The sequence below is a fragment of the Equus asinus genome, chromosome 26 (genome assembly GCF_041296235.1).
Source record: "Equus asinus isolate D_3611 breed Donkey chromosome 26, EquAss-T2T_v2, whole genome shotgun sequence".
Taxonomy (NCBI): domain Eukaryota; kingdom Metazoa; phylum Chordata; class Mammalia; order Perissodactyla; family Equidae; genus Equus; species Equus asinus.
Genome location: NC_091815.1, coordinates 22,004,901 through 22,023,368, shown reverse-complemented (window position 1 = coordinate 22,023,368; position 18,468 = coordinate 22,004,901). Strand labels below are relative to the sequence as shown.

Genomic DNA, 18,468 nt, shown 5'->3' with positions numbered 1-18,468 from the left:
CAGAGGTAGAATAATTTAAAAGAAGGAGGTAAAACTATTTCCAGATGATATCAGTGCATAAATGAAAAACTGAAGAGGTTTAAATAATATAAATGGTAACAGAACTAAGTAAGGCAACACGATATAAATTCAAAATACAAAGACTAATAGCCTTTATATATATATATACCTTTAACAATAAAATATGATGGACAAAAAAGATACCAGTCTAGACAGTAACAAAAAGAGCAAACTTAAAATAAATATGTAGGGGCCGGCCCCATGGCTGAGTGGTTGGGTCTGCGTGCTCCACTTTGGTGGCCTGGCGTTTCGCTGGTTTGGATCCTGGGCATGGACATGGCACCACTCATCGGGCCATGGTGAGGCGGCATCCCACATGTGGAGGGACCCACAACTAAAAATATACAACTATGTACGGGGGTCTTTGGGAAACAAAGGGAAAAATTCAAAAAATCTTAAAAAAAAAAAAAAAAATATATATATATAATATGTATGAGGAAAACTCTAAAACACTCATGAAGCATTTGGCATTAGATTTTCTACAGAAATCATACACCGAATCACAAAAAGGGGAACTCTGCATAAAGTGAAAGTGGCCTACCAGGGGTGTTCATGAAGAGAAATTGAGCAGGTATGGAGACAATAGCTAAGAACAGAGTAAATACCGTGTTCAACGTGGCCAGGCATATGGTCCCCATGATGGGCGCTCAGTGAGCCAAGAAGTTGAAAGAAAGATTTCTTGGACTCTGAAGGCCTGGCAGTAGTGCTCTTTTATTCAGAGAATAGCATGGAGTAGCATGGGGACAGGACCCATGGGCAGTGAAGAGCTGCAAACATGGGTTGAGGGTAGGGCTAAATTTAAGGCATAGGTATGTGAGTTATATCTTTACAAGACAAAGGAAAGATTATGTAAAAAAGTCAGTGTACGTGGGGTCTGGTTATCAGGTGGTCCTACAACTTTAGATAAGAATCAGATCAGATCAGGTCAGGTCGTCCTATGGTTCCAGGAGGATGCTACAGATCGGTATGTAGGGCAGGTCATCTTGGGCTTCTCTCCCTGGGGCAGCCTTGATCCTCATCACCCCTGCTGCAGCTCTTCACTGCCCATGGGTCCTGTCCCCATGGTATTCTCTGAATAAAGGAGCACTACTACCAGACCTTGAGAGTCCAGGAAATCTTGCAACTCCTCAGCTCGCCGGGCCCACATCATTAAAAGTGAGACACAATAGAAAGAAAGGCTTGGACACATATCAGAAGTGTTGGCAAACAGACATACATTTTAATTTTGAGAGTTAAAATAATACTTTTATGGTATATACATAAAATATCTAACCCATGTGGGGGACTGGAATTGGCCACCCCAAGATCCGTCTATTTGGCATGAGGATTATTTTGGACTGGTTACTTTTAAAAACTGCAGACATGAGAGAAACTCTGAAAAGTAGAAGTTACCCTTTGTTAAGAGACATTTACTTTTGTAAAGGAAATCTCCATCTGTAAAGGTGTTTCCCTCTCTGCACCAGGAAGAAGGGGGATGACCTGATCTCTAGAAACTCTTACCAATGCAGAGGCAAGGACTTAAACCTGCATAATGACCTTACTCTTGTTTACTGTGCTTTTCTGGTAATCTCCCATAACTCCCAACATCCTCCTTTGCCTTGAGCTGAGGAGGGTATTTAAGACGACAGCCTCTGCTATTTTGGTGAGTTGCTCAGTTTGCCTGAGTCTCTCCCATGTATACATGTTATAAAGCTTTGTTCAATTTTCTCCTGTTATTCTGTCTCATGTCAATTTAATTCCTAGTCCGGCCAGAAGGACCTAGACTGAGCAGAGGAAATGTCTTCCTCCTCTACACCCATTTTTACGAATTAATAGAACAAATACCAAAGGATTTTAGTCTATTAAAGACTGCTGATGAGAATACAGAAAAACATACGCTCTTTCTTTAATCAGCTAAAAATATGTAAACATAAAAACATAAATGTAATTCCCCTTTTACAGAGAACCAGCTTTAACTGAACGGAAAATGTCACACAAATCACCTAGACTTATTAGTATGTTTGGGCATTTTATTTTTAACCACCTTGCTTTGTTGATACAAGGTCTGGGATACAGAAGATTTGGTTCCAAGGAAGTCCTATTTGCATTTCAACACTGGGGACAGTGTATAAAGATCTGAAAATAATAAAATCTGACATCCAAGGAACTGTACTTCTGAGAACCAATTTTAATCACATCCTGACAAGCCCATACTGAATGCTAATATTGAACAATCTTCACAGTCTATTCATGATCATCTTTCTTATTTCACTGAGAAAATAGCAACAATAGAAGAATATGCTATCCTCTCCACCATGCTGACCAACCTACGTGCATTCATAACTACACTGCTTTCCCTTTTACTCCCTCTTGTTCCCTGGATCCTATCCTCTTCCTCCATCCCCACCTCAAAGGCACTGCTCCCACATTTATGCTCTCTCTCTATTGCATCAATTTCCCCCACCTATAGAATCATTCCCATGAGCACACAAACATGCTCTAATATTTCATATCATAAAATACACTGCTTATAACCCATATCCCCAGGGTAACTATGAACTCTACTTCCCAGTTTCCCTCCATATATAATTCCTCCAAAGAGTTGTCTTACACTCATTCTCATCACCGTCTCATCTACCCTTTCCTCATTAAGTCGTTCCAATTATGTTTTCACCCTGACTCTACTAAAATCACTCGTGACAAGGTCACCATCTTGCCAGAACCTGTGGTCAATTCTCAGTCCTCGTTCTCTATTCTTCCCATTTGAAACACTTTCTTTTGTTTCTATTTTATATCAGTGGCTGCTCCTTCTCCACCTCCTTTGCTGCTCCCTCTTTCAAAGGTCTAAATGGAGGAGTGCCCCAGAAATCGATCCTCAGGCCACTTCTCCTATCTGCTTTCTTCTATCTGCATGCCTTCCTTAGATGATCACATTCAGACCTATGGATTTAAACTTCAAGTAAAGACACCCAGGTGGACATCAGGCCATAATCTCTCCCTGACTCCAGGGGTACATATTCAGCTGCCTTCTCAACATCTCAAACTGGAAGAATAACAGACATCTCAAACTTAAAATATTCAAAACAGAAACTCTTAATGTCTACTTTCCAACCTGCTCTTCTTATCTTTCCCCCCTCAGTAAACTGTGCTTCCATTCACCCAGCTATTCAAGCTAAGATCCTTATCTCCTCCTCTGATATCACTCTTTCCCACTTACTCCACTTATACTTCCATCAGCATGTTCTTTTTGGCACTACCTTCACATATCACAAGTCTAACAGCTTCTTACCATCTCCTACCCTTGCCTTTCTTATCCAAACCACTGTTATTTCTAGTCTGAACGGCTGAAATTGCCTCCGTATCAGTCCTTCCTGCTTTTGTGCTCAACCAGAGGGATCATTTTAGAACACAGAGCAGACTATAGCTTCCAACTTGTCTTAATGATTATATTATCGGGGCCTTGCCTGACTCTGATCTCATCTCTTGTTACTTTCCCCTCCCCTTCCCTGTTCTAGCCATAATGGTCTCCTAGTTATTCCTCAAATATGCAAAGGTAGCTTTTTTCTATCTGCTCATTAAGTCATTCCAATCACGTTTTCTATCTGCTCAGATTGCTCTTCCCCTAGAGAGTTACATGGCTTGAGCCCTTCATGTCTCTCCTTAAATATCACCTCCTCGAAAGTCTTCCCTCATTGGTCTACTTCTCTGTATGCATGTTATACTTCAGTAAAATTTACTTAAAGGAAGAAAGAAACAAAGGAAGAAAAGAAAAAAGACTAATGAATGATCTTGTTTAAGATGTCTAACTTTGGGGCCAGCCCTGTGGCGCAGTGGTTAAGTTCGCATGTTCTGCTTCAGTGGCCCGGGGTTCGCCAGTTTGGATCCCGGGTGCAGACCTAGCACCACTTATCAAGCCACGCTGTGGCAGGCATCCGACATATAAAGTAGAGGAAGATGGGCACGGATGTTAGCTCAGGGCCAGTCTTCCTCAGCAAAAAGAGGAGGATTGGTGGCAGATGTTAGCTCAGGGCTAATGTTCCTCAAAAAAAATAATAAAATAAAATTAAAAAAAGATGTCTAACTTTGAGTCAACAATTATTATGGCCAAATGTTTACTGACTAAACTGATATTATCTTATTCACTTGGAACCTCTGCATTTCATTGTGTTTTTTAGTATTAATGACATTTAGTTGTAAACGTCATTTAATTACCTAAATGTAAATAAGAAAATAAGTTAAGAGAAGAAGGGCATGTTTTTCTTTCCTTTGGTAGAAAATGAGTCAGGAGATAGAACATTATAAACAGTGGGGGCACTAAAATAGCTTATTGTTACAAAATAAGAACTTCTAGCCTAAAATGAGTCTCCTCAGCCAGACCTGAATATACAAAGAGTAAAATACAAAATGATAATGTACGTCTCTATGTAAAGAATTTCAAGGATCTTTTTTCAACAAGAGGTTCAAAGACAGATGAAAATAGCAGAGGGGCAGAAGCTAAACCAAGGGATCATTCTCCCTACAGGTTCTCACAATTCAATACATACATACACACATGGAAAAAAGCAAATAAGAATCCAAGGATCTAAGGATCTATCTTCTAGAGTAAGTCATATGAAACTTTAGTTGTTGATAAAACATATTATTACGTCAAGTATATTTTTTGTAGTCTTTTATTTCCCATTTAAAAATTTATGAGGAAGTTAAAAAAAGATTTCTCTGACCGTAACTGAAACAGCATTCCCATCCCACCCCATTCTCTATTCCCTTCCTCTGCTTACTTTTCTTCAGAGCACTCTCTTATTACCTGACATTCTATTTTCCATTGATCTACAGTTACTATGTTTCTCTTATTACAAGGTAAATTCCATGGGGACCAGGACTCTCTTAGTTTTGTTTACCACTCTATCAATAGTGTCTAGCACAGTGCCCAGCTCAGAGGTCAGTCTATCTGTTTGATCTATAAATGCAAAAGAAGAAAGCAACTGAATCAAAATATAGATAGAATGGCTGTCAGGAAGGAACAAAGGGAGAACCTCTCCACCCCATGCCCCCTTCAAAGGGAGAGAAAAGCGGAGAGAACAACAACAAAAAAGAAGAGTGGTAAATGAGATAAAGTAGTTCTGTTAGCATCGCCAGCTAAGACCTTAATTGCTCCCCAGGTCTCAGACCTTTTCTCCTTAAACCATGGACCTTCATAGAGGGCTTTCTAAACAACATGACAAGGGTGCGACTCATGAATAATCAGTCGCATGGTTTCCTCTGTGCCGGGAGCCGCCCACCAGTCAGCTAAGCCTCTATCCAAGGACAACAGTCTGGGAGAGAGATGAGGGAACGCACGGCGGACCCTCAGAAGATGGCGGTCGGCCGCTCCTGATCCTACTCATGCTACTAATCTTAGCAATATTGCTCTTGCTGTTCTTTTTCTGTACATGGGGATATGTGGGGAAGATCTCTCCAAGCAAGGGAAAGGAGCTGATGTAACCTGGCCTTCTAGGGAAGGTTCAGGGGAACAGCAGCCTGAAGGGAAAAAACCTTCTGACCCCCTCCTGGAAAGGCGGAAAAGGAGCTTGGACAGCCCTCAAGGAGGAAGGCTTCTAATAATCAGCCTCAAAGGAGAACATTCCCTCCTCAGGTCCTTCTAGGAGGTAGATATTATCCTAGGCCTGTTAGGACAGGAGGTAAATGGTGGCACCCACCCAGGAGCAAAGATATGCAAAAGGTACACTCTCCTAAAACAACTCATGATCCTGATAAAGTTGCAGAAAAATATCATAATATATTGACACAGAGGAACTGGGATTATGATGAGGATTGGGAACCCTATAAAATAGTTAACGGTAAAAGAGAAACCCCAAGCACTGTGCCTGCGTGGCTTTCGATCAGACAGAGCTGGGGGCCTATGTGTACTTGGTCCCCTTATACTGTGCGATACTTCTGCTTTCGTTATTACAGGAATAAAGATAGAGGCTTAGGGCCATTCGACCCATAGGGAACTGAATCTAGACGTTACACCCCGTTTTGCAATCAGTCTTAGACATCTAGACGCCTAGTAGACATATAGAAAAGGTCAATACCTATAATTAACAAGGGTTGCTTGCTTCTCATACACATACTGTGCTAATATTATAACAAGATATGCTTATGTACCCATTTTGTTTGCCAAAATTATGTACTGGGATAATTCCATGAAATCATAAATGCGTGATCTGGACCCTATATAAGTGCTTGAATGCTTTGAATAAATCAGACTTGGAAACCTCACTTCCAGTCTCACTGCCTCTCATTCGCCAACACCGTCCATCCCTCAGGAAACCTGGACTCTGCTGGAGCTGGACTCCGGCACCTCTGGTGATGGCTTCCCCCTGCCCAATTGGCCCTCACTCACCTGGATATCGTCTTTTTCCTTTCCTCACAACTTTCCAGGGCTCTTTTCCTTGCTCCAATAAAGAAATTACATCTGGTTTAGAAATGAAGCAACCTGGTTAGAAAAAAGGAAATGTAAGGTGATAAGGAAATAAAAAATAAATTCAAAAGCACTTTGATTCAGTGTTGGTTAAACTTTTAATAAACTATAGGTCAAATGGTAATTGATAAAACCTTTAGAACACAAAACGGAAAGATGGTTAAAAAACATTCACATTAAGGTTACAGAATAAATGGAGAATAGAGAGGGAGGGAAAAAGTTTTATTTTAATTTATATTCATAAAAGTACTCCTTCTTGAGAGGTAATAGTGGCTGAGAACACAGACTGCCTGGCTTCAAGTCCTGCCTCTGCCACATCCCAGTTGTGTGACCTTGGACAAGTTACCTCTATGCTTTATTTTCCTCATCTATAAAATACGGATAATAATTATACATATTTACATGATTGTTGTGAAGGTTATATTAATATATATCTATACCTCAACATTGCCTAGAATATATACTAAGCACTATATATATTTTATTAGCTATTATTTATTGTTATTGTTATTTTGCTGAGAGGAAAACAAGAAGCTTCCTGAGGCATTTATTGTTATTTCTTAGGATATTCAGACAATGTTAAATGCAAAGTTCTTGGATTTTTTCTTTTTTTCTGCTGAGGAAGATTCACCCTGAGCTAACATCTGCTGCCAATCTTCCTCTTTTTTTTTTTTTTGCCTGAGGAAAATTAGCCTTCAGCTAACATCTGTTCCAATTCTCTATTTTTTTGTATGTGGGACACCTCCACAGCCTGGTTGGTGAGTGGAGTAGGTCCACACCCAGGATCCAAACCCAGGCTGCCAAAGTGGAATGCACAGAACTTTAACCACTCAGCCAAAAGGCCAGGCCCAGTTCTTGGATTTTTAACCTTCAATCATAAAAGTAGATAAAAGTGAATCTGCTTGTTTATTAACAAAAGGAATGAGTTCTTTTGAATTGTAAATAAATCCTGTTGATCCAACTTACCACTACAATAATTATGTGTTCTTTTGATAGTCAGAGAAAAACCAAGACACAGAGTGTAGCTATTTTCCCTACAGGTATATCAAAAAACAGCAAAACACCTAGAGCAATTCTGAGTTCAAACACAAAATGAAACCTGGTTTCTTTGACGTTGGTAAGGCTGTAAATCCCCCAGGTTTCAAATTCAGCCTTTTCATCATTAAGGAAGGCCTGAAGGCCACTTAAGGATGAAGATGAATATGCTTACTGGAGGTGCTCAATTCCAAAGAAACAAAGTTCAAATCATTCGCTTGAGAACAGGGAGCAGAAATCTACATAATTTCTTGACAGATATTCCTGAAATTTCCAGAGAAGAAAGCTGGTATTCCAGAAAACAGAGTCTAAATTACTAGAGGCAGATAACTTTACCCAATGAGACCAAGTTGCTGTAGTTCTCCAACATTACATCTCTGTACAAGGCCCTCTGTTCCAAGTCCAGGTACTCCCACTCCTCCTGAGAGAAGTCTATGGACACGTCACTGAACATCACTGATCCCTGAAATGACATATACTATGTATAATACAATTAAAATTCAGGAAAATTTGCTTTAAGATGGAAGGAGAAAAGATAGAAGAGATACTGCAGGAAACAGACCACATAGCAAGCAAACAGGCTTGGGCCAGAAGCCTGTAACATAGTGAGTTAGGAAAAGAGTGTGCCCCAAGCAGCATGCCTATATGTTCTCGAAGGATCCTGCTGCTACAGACATAACCTCTTGTGTCCTCTGGCATATCTTAATTATCCAAACGTGTGGGAAAGAAAAAAAGACAATGAGTTTTCCAATTAAATGCAATACTGTATATAAACCTCCTGGCTGCTAAGTATCTCCCTCATAAATTCTCAAGAAATGTGAGTTTTTCTACCCTTTCCCCTTATAGAACAGATTTTTAAAAAAATTTTCCCTACAATTTTTATGTTAGAAAAGGATCTAAATACAATTAAAGAATTTCTCCCAAGTTCATCATTGAAACAGATATCATAAGCATTTTCCCATTTATGACAGATTCTTTAATTAACTTAAAAAAACCCAGGTTGTATAATAGTCTATGCAATGGATATATGAGATGATCATTCTTCTATACTTAAATATTTTTGGTATATATAAAACATTTAAGGTCCTCCTCAATTCTGAGAGTCTACAACTACTTATATATCTGCATGATCTTCTTACTGGCTCTCATTTTCTATCCCTCACTGCATGCATTCCTCGTTTCCTGAGGCAGAGGATACTGATGTAGGTTCTGGATACTGGTGATCAAGAATCACAAAGATGTCATTTTAGACCAGCACATCCAATTCACCTACAAATGGAACCCTGCTCCTGGTGGATAACTCTTAGGGATTCCCAGAAAAGATCCCTGATCTCTCTGGAGGCAACATCCAACCACGTCCCTACCCAGTCTTAAAAGCCTCACAAAGTATGAGATCTCATCATATACGGAGGCTGAGGCCAACCAAGAGCAAATCTTATCTTACATACTTGGAAAACTCAAATCCAGAAAAGTACAGAGTTTTCCCATGAGTAGTCAAATGAGGCCACCCTCTCTCATCAACTCACAGGAGATGGTCAAACATCTCCCTCAAGGGATTTCACTTCTGTTTCACTGCAGCTGTTAGCAAAAGATCAAGGACATACGAAAGAACTGAATGATTTGTTCCATGGATACACGAACAATGACTGAAAAAAAGAGGACTCATAGGATAGACACTGTGCTATTTAGCCTCATCCCTCACTGGATTTGAACGAACTGGGAGAAGAGTATTAGATGCGGCTCTGATAGGTAGAAAGTTTCAGGATAAAGAAATGTTCATAGGACCTTAACGATGACTATTTCTAGGAGAAAGAAAGAGTGACTTACATGGGCCATGGTTTAGAAATTCAAGAACTGGTCAGTCCTCCTTGGGGTTTACTTGCATGGAGAAGCAGAGTCCACAGAGGCCAAAGCTAGGGGGAGAAAAAGGAGGCCATGAGATCAGACAGGCCTCAGAACTCCCAAAATGACTTGAGCTAGTATGTCCTTTCCCCTCCCTTGACCTTCCCACCACACACACCCACACACATCAACACACATACACACATACACACTGAGGGAGATTTGAGGGAGTCTGGACAAATCTAATCCCTACTCATAAATTTCAGGGCTGATAAAGGTCCATATCATCTAAACTAGAATTTCTTTAAAAGAAAGGCCTGCTTGGATTCATCACATACAAAGAGAGAAGTTCATAAGAACCAACCCTGGCATCCATTACCGTTGCAAAACCGCTGCACTGGCAGCCGTGCCTGCCTGCAGCCAGAACAGTAACTCCCAGAATTTTGTGTGCTCATCAACCATTTTCAATGAGAATCATCCACATTGCTTTCCAAAATGACTATCATTTGCCGTTCTCTTTCTCACAACCTAGTCTAAAGAGGTGTGGATTCACGCTCTCAGCAGGCAGACAATAACACATATCTACTTAGCAAGAACTTTCACATGATGCCTATTTTATATACAGTAACTGTAGCCTGAGGATTGCCATGTAGTATAGTAATTATCCCCTCCATTCAATGGATCAGAAAATTCACACTAAAAGAAGTAAAATCACTGCAGAAATTTAGTTAATAACTGGTATACCTTACAGGTATACCAAAAAACTGGTAAAGCTGCATCTAGAATCCTTATTTTTCTAACCACAAAGTCAACTGTCATTCACCTCTAGCGCTTGGCTCTGCAACCAAGAATCTCTTGTCCCAATGAGAGAACCATGAGCACACATGACTCCCTAAAAAATAGAAATTAACACATCAAATCGCCAAAAGATATTAAACCTCACTTTGAGTACTGATGCCCCTATTAGCAAGTTTGTGAGGAAATGAGCATTCTGACTTGCATGCTTTGTAAATTTAAAAGTACGTACAAGCAGCATTTAAACCATGCAAACCCTCTGACTCAGAAATTCTAATTTCAGGATTAGAGAAAATAATTACTCAGGTAGACAAAGATGTAAGATTGTGCTGACATTATTATTCATAATGGAAAAAAGCTGGAAAGAACCTAAATGTCCTTCAGTAGGAAATAGATTAAATAAATTATAAAGCATCCACAGAGTGAAAAAACTTGTCATTTAAAAATAAGGACGTGGGGCTCTGCCGGTGGCGCAGCAATTAAGTTCGCACGTTCTGCTTCTCAGTGGCCCACGGTTCGTGGGTTTGGATCCCGGGTGCGGACATGGCACCACTTGGCAAAAGCCATGCTGTGGTAGGCATCCTACGTATAAAGCAGAGGAAGATGGGCATGGATGTTAGCTCAGGGCCAGTCTTCCTCAGCAAAAAGAGGAGGATTGGCAGTAGTTAGCTCAGGGCTAATCTTCCTCAAAAAAAAAAAAAAAAAAGAGGACATAGATCTTTAATTGGAAAGATGGAAATATGTTACTACATGTTGTTGAGTGAAGAATGCAGGGAACAACGGTTGTAAGTAGTGTGATGCTGCTATGGCAGGGCAAAGATAACTGTATGTATATACGTATTTGTCTACGTGCAAAGTAATCACTAAATGCTAAACATCAGAAAATATATAAGGACATGCAAAATATTCAAGATATGTTGTCTTTAGAAAAATAAAATAAAATGGATGTTATGATTACATTTGTAACGTATACACATATATCAGCATACAGAGGCACTAATAGGCATCAACAGATAGAAAAAAATCTGCAAAGGTTGCTTATTTCTACATGGTGATCTTTTAGTTTTTTTTAAAGATTGGCACCTGAGCTAACAACTGTTGCCAAGCTTTTTTTTTATTAAAAAAAAATTTTTTTTTTTAAAGATTTTATTTTTTTCCTTTTTCTCCCCAAAGCCCCCCAGTACATAGTTGTATATTCTTTATTGTGGGTCCTTCTAGTTGTGGCTTGTGGGATGCTGCCTCAGCGTGGTCTGATGAGCAGTGCCATGTCTCCACCCAGGATTCCAACCAACAAAACACTGGGCCACCTGCAGCGGAGCGCACGAACTTAACCACTCAGCCACAGGGCCAGCCCCAAATCTTTTTTTTTTTTTCTTTAATTGCCCTTTCTCTTCAAATCCCCCCCCGCACATAGTTGTATAGTTTAGTTGTGGGCCTTTCTAGTTGTGGCATGTGGGACGCCGCCTCAACATGGCCTGATGAGCGGTGCCATGTCCACGCCCAGGATCTGAGCCAGTGAAACCCTGGGCTGCCGAACCGGAGTGCACGAACTTAACCACTTGGCCATGGGGCCAGCCCACCACATCGTGATCTTAATTTTCTTCTTTTTGCTTATATTTACTTCATAATTTTATATGGTCATATATATTCTTGAAATATATTTTTAAAATTTTGTAAACAAAAAACTTTTCTTCAAATAGGCGAAAGAGACTCACTTTTCAAAGCAGTCATCCCTTGAACTTGGAGAAAAAAGCTGCTCTGCTTTTATTTATTTCAGCTCCCAATAACTGAACCAACTCTAGGATTTGCAAGTTTGTTCATGTATGTTGGAATTTTGCCTAGAAAAGAATGGTTAAACCTCTCCAACTAATGCCTTGTTTCATCCCTGCTGCCTCTCATAACTTCTTGAATGATGCATTTATTTTGTTTCTTTTTTTTTTAAAGATTGGCACCTGAGCTAACATCTGTTGCCAATCTTTTTTTTTCTTCTTCTTCTTTTTCTCCCCAAAGCCCCTCAGTACGTAGTTGTATATTCTAGTTGGAGGTCCTTCTGGTTGTGTTATGTGGGATGCCACCTCAGTATGGCTTGATGAGTGGTGCTCAGTCTGCGTCCAGGATCCAAACCAGCGAAACCCTGGGCTGCCAAAGCGGAGTGCGTGACCTTAACCACTAGGCCACAGGGAGGCCCCTATTTTGCTTCTGAACCAGTCACTTTAGACACATGTCCTCCAAAGAGCTACTGAATCTTCTTGTCCTATTTGGTCTCACTTTGCATCAACATCATGAGAATGAAAACTGTGAGGCATAAAGCTTATTTCGTAAAATCCATTTACCTCCAAGGAAATCCCATGGGTGCAGGCATTTGGTCACAACCTGACAGTGCTTGCTGTAATCAGAGAGGTCTCCTTCCCAGAACTCCCAAGCCATGCCATCTGACTTCTTCGATGACCTTTATCACACTTGTCTTTGTGTTATTCCTGAGAGGTGTATCTAACTCAAAAGATAATATCTATCTTGAAAGATAATAAGCAACTTAAGGATAGCAACCATGTCATTTTACTCACTAGCACAGTACTAGTACTAACACAGGATCTAGCATATTGTGAGTACTTTATAAGTGTCTGATAATTCAACCTAGAAATTCCATTCCTAGGAATTTATCTTTCTGAAATATTTGTAAAAGTACACAAAGAGATATCTGCAAGGAAGTTCATCAAACAATAATTTTTATAACCAAAAGTCAGAATACCTAACAGTAAGCAACAAGCTAAATAAACTATGTTTCACTATATGAAGGCATATTATGCAATTATTAATAATGATGATGATATTGGTTCATATTAATTAATGAAGGAAGAGATCTACAACAAATTGCCAAGAATGGCAGGTAGACTAAAAAGAATATGCGCAATGTTGGAAGGCGGCTGTCTCTCATATATGAAGAATACAGGCTTTGTTGTCAGGATCCAGGACATGAATCTAAGCTCTGACAGTTATCAGCTAGGAGACTTTGGACATGTTACTTCATTTTCAGTGCCTCTGTTTCCTCATAGATAAACTGGAGAATAACAACAGTATCTATCTTACAGGGCTGTTATGAAGGCTAAATAATATAACACATCTAAAGCACTTAAAATGGCTTACTATAAGCACTGAATAAAATACATTTGCCTTATTCCATTAAAGAAAATTATTTTTAATAATTTTTAATTAAAAACTTTTTGATAAATTATATTTAATAATTTTCTTCAAAAATTTTAATACTAGGATGCTGTTTTTCTTTTTCCTTATAGGAAATTTTTTGAGATTTTTCTGGACTGCTCTTTCTTACAACATTAATAAATTTTAGAACTAGGCTTGAGAATGTAACTTTTCTTAATAATATTAGCAAAACAGATTCACAAAAATCCAGAAGTTAGAAGTAGAGCAAGGCCTCTCTTGCTCTCTATCCCTAGCAGCTGCGAGGAGACACCATTCAGCATCACAAAACTCAAGAAATTTGATTTGATAAGGTGTCATATTGAACACATTAAAACGTTTCAAGGTCTTCTGTATAATGTCTAAATATTTATCACTACTACTACTCTTTTTCCCCTGTTATTATAAATCTGTACTTGGAAGTAAATTTGAACCACTAAAAAAAGTTTCTAACTCTGAAGAGATATAAGAACTAATAATTATTTGTTAATTAACAGTAATTTGTTGCTCTGCTAATTGTTTTAATCAATGTCTCCATAATCCTAAAATGTATAAATTCTTGAAAAGTTTTTCAAACTAGAGGGGCACCACTGCACTCTGTACAGGCATAGCAATATAATAAATATTATGACTGCACTGGATTTCTTTTTCAAAGTGTTGGAGACTCTTTCCTTCCTTAAATAATCAATTTTTCTGATTCTATTTTGCAAAGCAAACATATGTACACAAGTGCACAGAAAAATATTTGGAAAGACAATCATCTAAATAGTAATATTCAGGAGGCTGGCCCCGTGGCCGAGTGGTTAAGTTCGCGTGCTCCGCTGCAGGCGGCCCAGTGTTTCGTTGGTTCGAATCCTGGGCGTGGACATGGCACTGCTCATCAAACCACACTGAGGCGGCGTCTCACATGCCACAACTAGAAGGACCCACGACGAGAATATACAACTATGTACCGGGGGCCTTTGGGGAGAAAAAGGAAAAAAATAAAATCTTTAAAAAAAAAATAGTAATATTCATTAACTCTGGATGGGAGGACGATGGGCAATTTAAATTTTCTTCTTTATAAGTTCCTTAGTTCTCTGTATGATTTTTTCTTTTTACAATAAACTTGCATTAATTCTATCATCAGAAACAAAAGTTAAACTATTTCCATACAAATCAAACAAAAAAGAGTTGAGGAGAGGGAATATCTTCTAGTTGTTAAGAGAAATGTGAGACTATAGGCCTGTGACATGAGTAGGTTCTGCCAAAAAAAAAAAGAAAAAATTTGCATGGCAGAAATAAATAAACACTCATCAATTCTTGTACTGTTCTTCATCAAAACAATGAGCTTCCTTCACTATCTTCTGTGCCTGAACACAACCAAAGTAAGCAGCATTCCCAAATTATACCAAACTATACAGAACACTATTTGGTACAAATAGATGTTTTATCTCTGCCTTTCTCCACTGAATAGTTAAAGTTCCATATTAGATATAATCCTTGTAAAATGTCTTAAAAATCCTGAGTTTATTAAAAGGGATTCATACATAACTAAAAATTTCTTGAGTCATCTTGTTCAAAACTATGATTATTGCTTAAAATTGATCATCTACCTTTTTTCTTTCTCATGATTCACATAACGGCATAAAACTGCATCACATGGATTTATTGTGATTTATTTAATAATTTCCCATTATTAGACACTAATTTTATATAAGGTTATCTCAAAGAACACTCTGAGATATTACAGTCTTTGATTCTAGGCCAGTGGATCTGAATCTTTTTGGGTCATGTTTGATAATCTCATTAAATTATGGACTTTCTCTCCAGAAAAATGGCATATTAACAAATATCTACAACAATTTTACATATAACTTCAAGGGGTTTCTGGATCTCTGAAAGCCCCAAATGGATTTAAATTACCTTTGGTTAAGAATTCCTCAATATCCAAAACATATAAAGAACACATACAACTCAACAACAAAAAGCCAAACAATCCAAGTAAATAATGGGTAGAGGATCTGAACAGACATTGTTCCAAAGAAGACAGACAGATGGCCAATACGCATATGAAAAGATGTTCAACATCACCAATTATTAGAGAAATACAAATCAAAACCACAACAAGATATCACCTCACTCCTGTCAGAATGGCTATTATTAAAAAGACAAGAAATAAGAAGTGCTGGAGAGGATGTGGAGAACAGAGAACCCATGCACACTACTGGTGGGAATGGAAATTGGTGCAGTCACTATGGAAAACAATATGGAGATTCCTCAAAAAATTAAAAATAGAAATACCATATGATCCAGCTATTCCACTTCTGGGTATTTATTCAAAGAACACAAAAACACTAATTTGAAAAGACATATGCACTGCTATGTTCATTGCAACTTTATTCACAACAGCCAAGACTTGGAAACAACCTAAGTGCCCAACAACAGATGAATGGATAAAGAAGATGTGGTGTGCATATATATGATGGAATACTATTCAGCCATAAAAAAGATGAAATCTCGCCATTTGCGACAACATGGATGGACCTTCAGAGTATTATGTTAAGCGAAATAAGTCATGATTTCACTCATATGTAGAAGATCAAAACAACAAACAAGCACATAGATGCAGAGAAGAGACTGGTGGTTACCAGAGGGGAAGGAGGGGGAGGGAGGGCAAAAGGGGTAAAGGGACACATAAGTATGGTGAGAGATGGCAACCAAACTTTTGGTGGTAAACACAACATAGTCTATACAGAAGCTGAAATATAAGGATGTACACTGAAATTTAACGTTATAAACCAATGTTACTTCAGTAAAAACTAAAAAAAAACTGTTCTATACCATTTGAGCATGTCTTTTTTTTAAACTAAGAAGTGCCCATCACATGTGTGTGGTGATGGATTGTAATTAGTCTTTGAGTGGTGAACATGATGTAATCTACACAAATATCAAAATATAATGATATATACCTGAAATTTATATAACGTTCTAAACCAACGTTACCACAATAAAAAAAAAGAAGTGCCCATCGCAACTAGCTTGGTATTTTCATTTCTCTTGCTCTACTGGAAGCGGATGGGCAATTTCCCAAAATCACCACAAACAGTTAATGCTTATTAAGTACTTAGGAAATAGCAGACACTGTTCTAAGAACTTTACACATAGTTGTAAAAAGAAAGCTCATAAAAGTAATGGGAAGTATCTGCCAAATGGATATGTGCATATAGGCATTAGGGAGAAGGCGTAGGTATTCACTCACTGGACAGGTCATTTAAGGAGGAGGAAGCAAATGTTCTCATGTCCCCAAAAATAATGCATTTCACAGAACAAGAGGAAATACCCACGCGCCTTGATATTGACTTTCAAGTGGGCAATAGCAACTCATTCCTCCTCTCTCCCTCCTCAGAGCCCTTCTCTTAGGGGATCTGAAGACAACAGGCCCTTCTTGGAGCCCAGTCCAGCCTGGCTAATTACGGCACGCCCCGACAACACCTCTCCATGCCCCCCCCCCACCACACACACACACACACACACACACACACACACACACATCCAGAGTAACGGAAGAGGGAGAGAGTACTGTTGACCCTTCCCAGCATTAGATAAAGGCCAGTCTCACGGAGGTGCAGCTCTGGAATCGGATTTGACAGCACTTCCTGGAGGGAACTGGGTGGTTCCGAAACCTGCAGGTGGACCCTCAGCGCTGTAAGGGTGTGAGCGAGGCCGCGCGCGTCCGCGCGCCCGAGGATGAGGGGCGGCGGGAGTACTCCCAGGAGCCCGCCTGGGGCACGCTCAGTTCCCACACTCGCATCCCAAGATCCGGGCTGAGCCTTTCTGCTGGGAGTCTTTTCTCTGGCGCCCAGATATCTGACGGGGGCCCCTTCTCTGCGGCTGGGCCCGCGTGGCTAGAAGGCAGAGGATGCCGCGTGACGCTAAGGGTCGGAGTCACACACTTCACGGCCACGGCCACCTTCCGTCACACAAGAGGCTCTGCACCCAACTGAGTCACAAACACGCCATCACCCACTAGTCCCGGCCTCACAAGCGCGCAGAGTCCCGATGCCACGCCCCAGCCCCGTCACGCCCCCAGACACGCACACGCACACGCACACACACACACACACACACAGAGTTACACCACCGCCCTTCTCACGCACACTCGGGCCTGAGGTGCGGGTCTCCCGAGACTCTACGGTGCCGCAGCGCCTCCCTTCCTTCTCGTCATCCCAGGGCCGCAACACTTTTCCAAGAGATGGCCGGAACCAACGCTCCGAGCCAGCACTGCTCACCTGGGGCGCCGACCCGGTCTCACAAGGATGCCCAGCGGAAGCGACGGCGCAACTGCCCAGTCGAGTCCACAGTCTCCCGGGCCTAACGGGCCGCGCGCGGGGGTTGCTGGGAACTCCGGCTGCACGCACGGAGTGCGCAGGCGCGGCCAGCTCCAGGGGGCGGGACTTCAGTCCGGCCGGTTAGCGGGAGGTCCAGTCCGGCCCAAGGGAGGGCCGCTTTCCTGGCCCTTTGTCCCCGGAAAGTGGCGGCGGGACCTGGAAGGGGGTGGGGCAGGAGCATTAAAGGGGGATGTGGGTAAATGTGACTCTCCGTCGGCCAAGGCGGGAGTGCTGTGCCCAAGGACGGCGCTGTGTGTCTTTGAAGCGGTTCTGGGTGCGATTTTTTCGTTGGGTGTGTCTGGTTTGTGTTTGAGACGGTGGACTGCAGGGACCAGGATGCGGTTTGTGAAGGAGCTTTTACGAGTGGAGTTGTGTGTCGGGCTGTGTAGGACTGAGAATGTTGAGGGAGCCTTTGAGATAATGGGGTGACTGTGAGTGCATGAGATCGTTTCTGTGAACGTGTCTGTAATTGACTCAAATTTTGCAGCGCGGTTCTGGCAGATTTGTTTTCCTTGGGCCTTCCCTGTAGACCGTGGGTGTGAGTCACTCAGTGTGTGTCTGAGGAACGGCGGGCGTGATCGTGTGGCGAGTGTGTGCGCTTCTGGTGTTCCTGCGGGACTGTGACGAGGTGGCTATCTGGATGATTGGATGTGACCAAGAGCCTCACTCACCTCAGTTCCGAAATAGGTAAAGGAATGTTGCATCTTCAAGCAGCATCAGCTTTAT

The 18,468-nt window shown here is 40.7% G+C and overlaps 1 protein-coding gene across 1 annotated transcript in view; it reads right to left on the bottom strand.

Moving 5' to 3' along the window:
- LOC106836089 (zinc finger protein 420) overlaps positions 1-8,027 on the bottom strand; it is a 45,585-nt gene extending 37,558 nt beyond the window's left edge. Inside the window, exons 1-2 of the mRNA XM_070499527.1 lie at positions 7,874-8,027; positions 6,425-6,517 (exon numbers count right to left, since the gene is read on the bottom strand). Of these exons, the coding sequence (XP_070355628.1) occupies positions 6,425-6,517; positions 7,874-8,012 (232 nt within the window). The 5' untranslated portion in view covers positions 8,013-8,027. The remainder of the gene's footprint in view (positions 1-6,424; positions 6,518-7,873) is intronic.
- Positions 8,028-18,468: the final 10,441 nt, after the last annotated feature.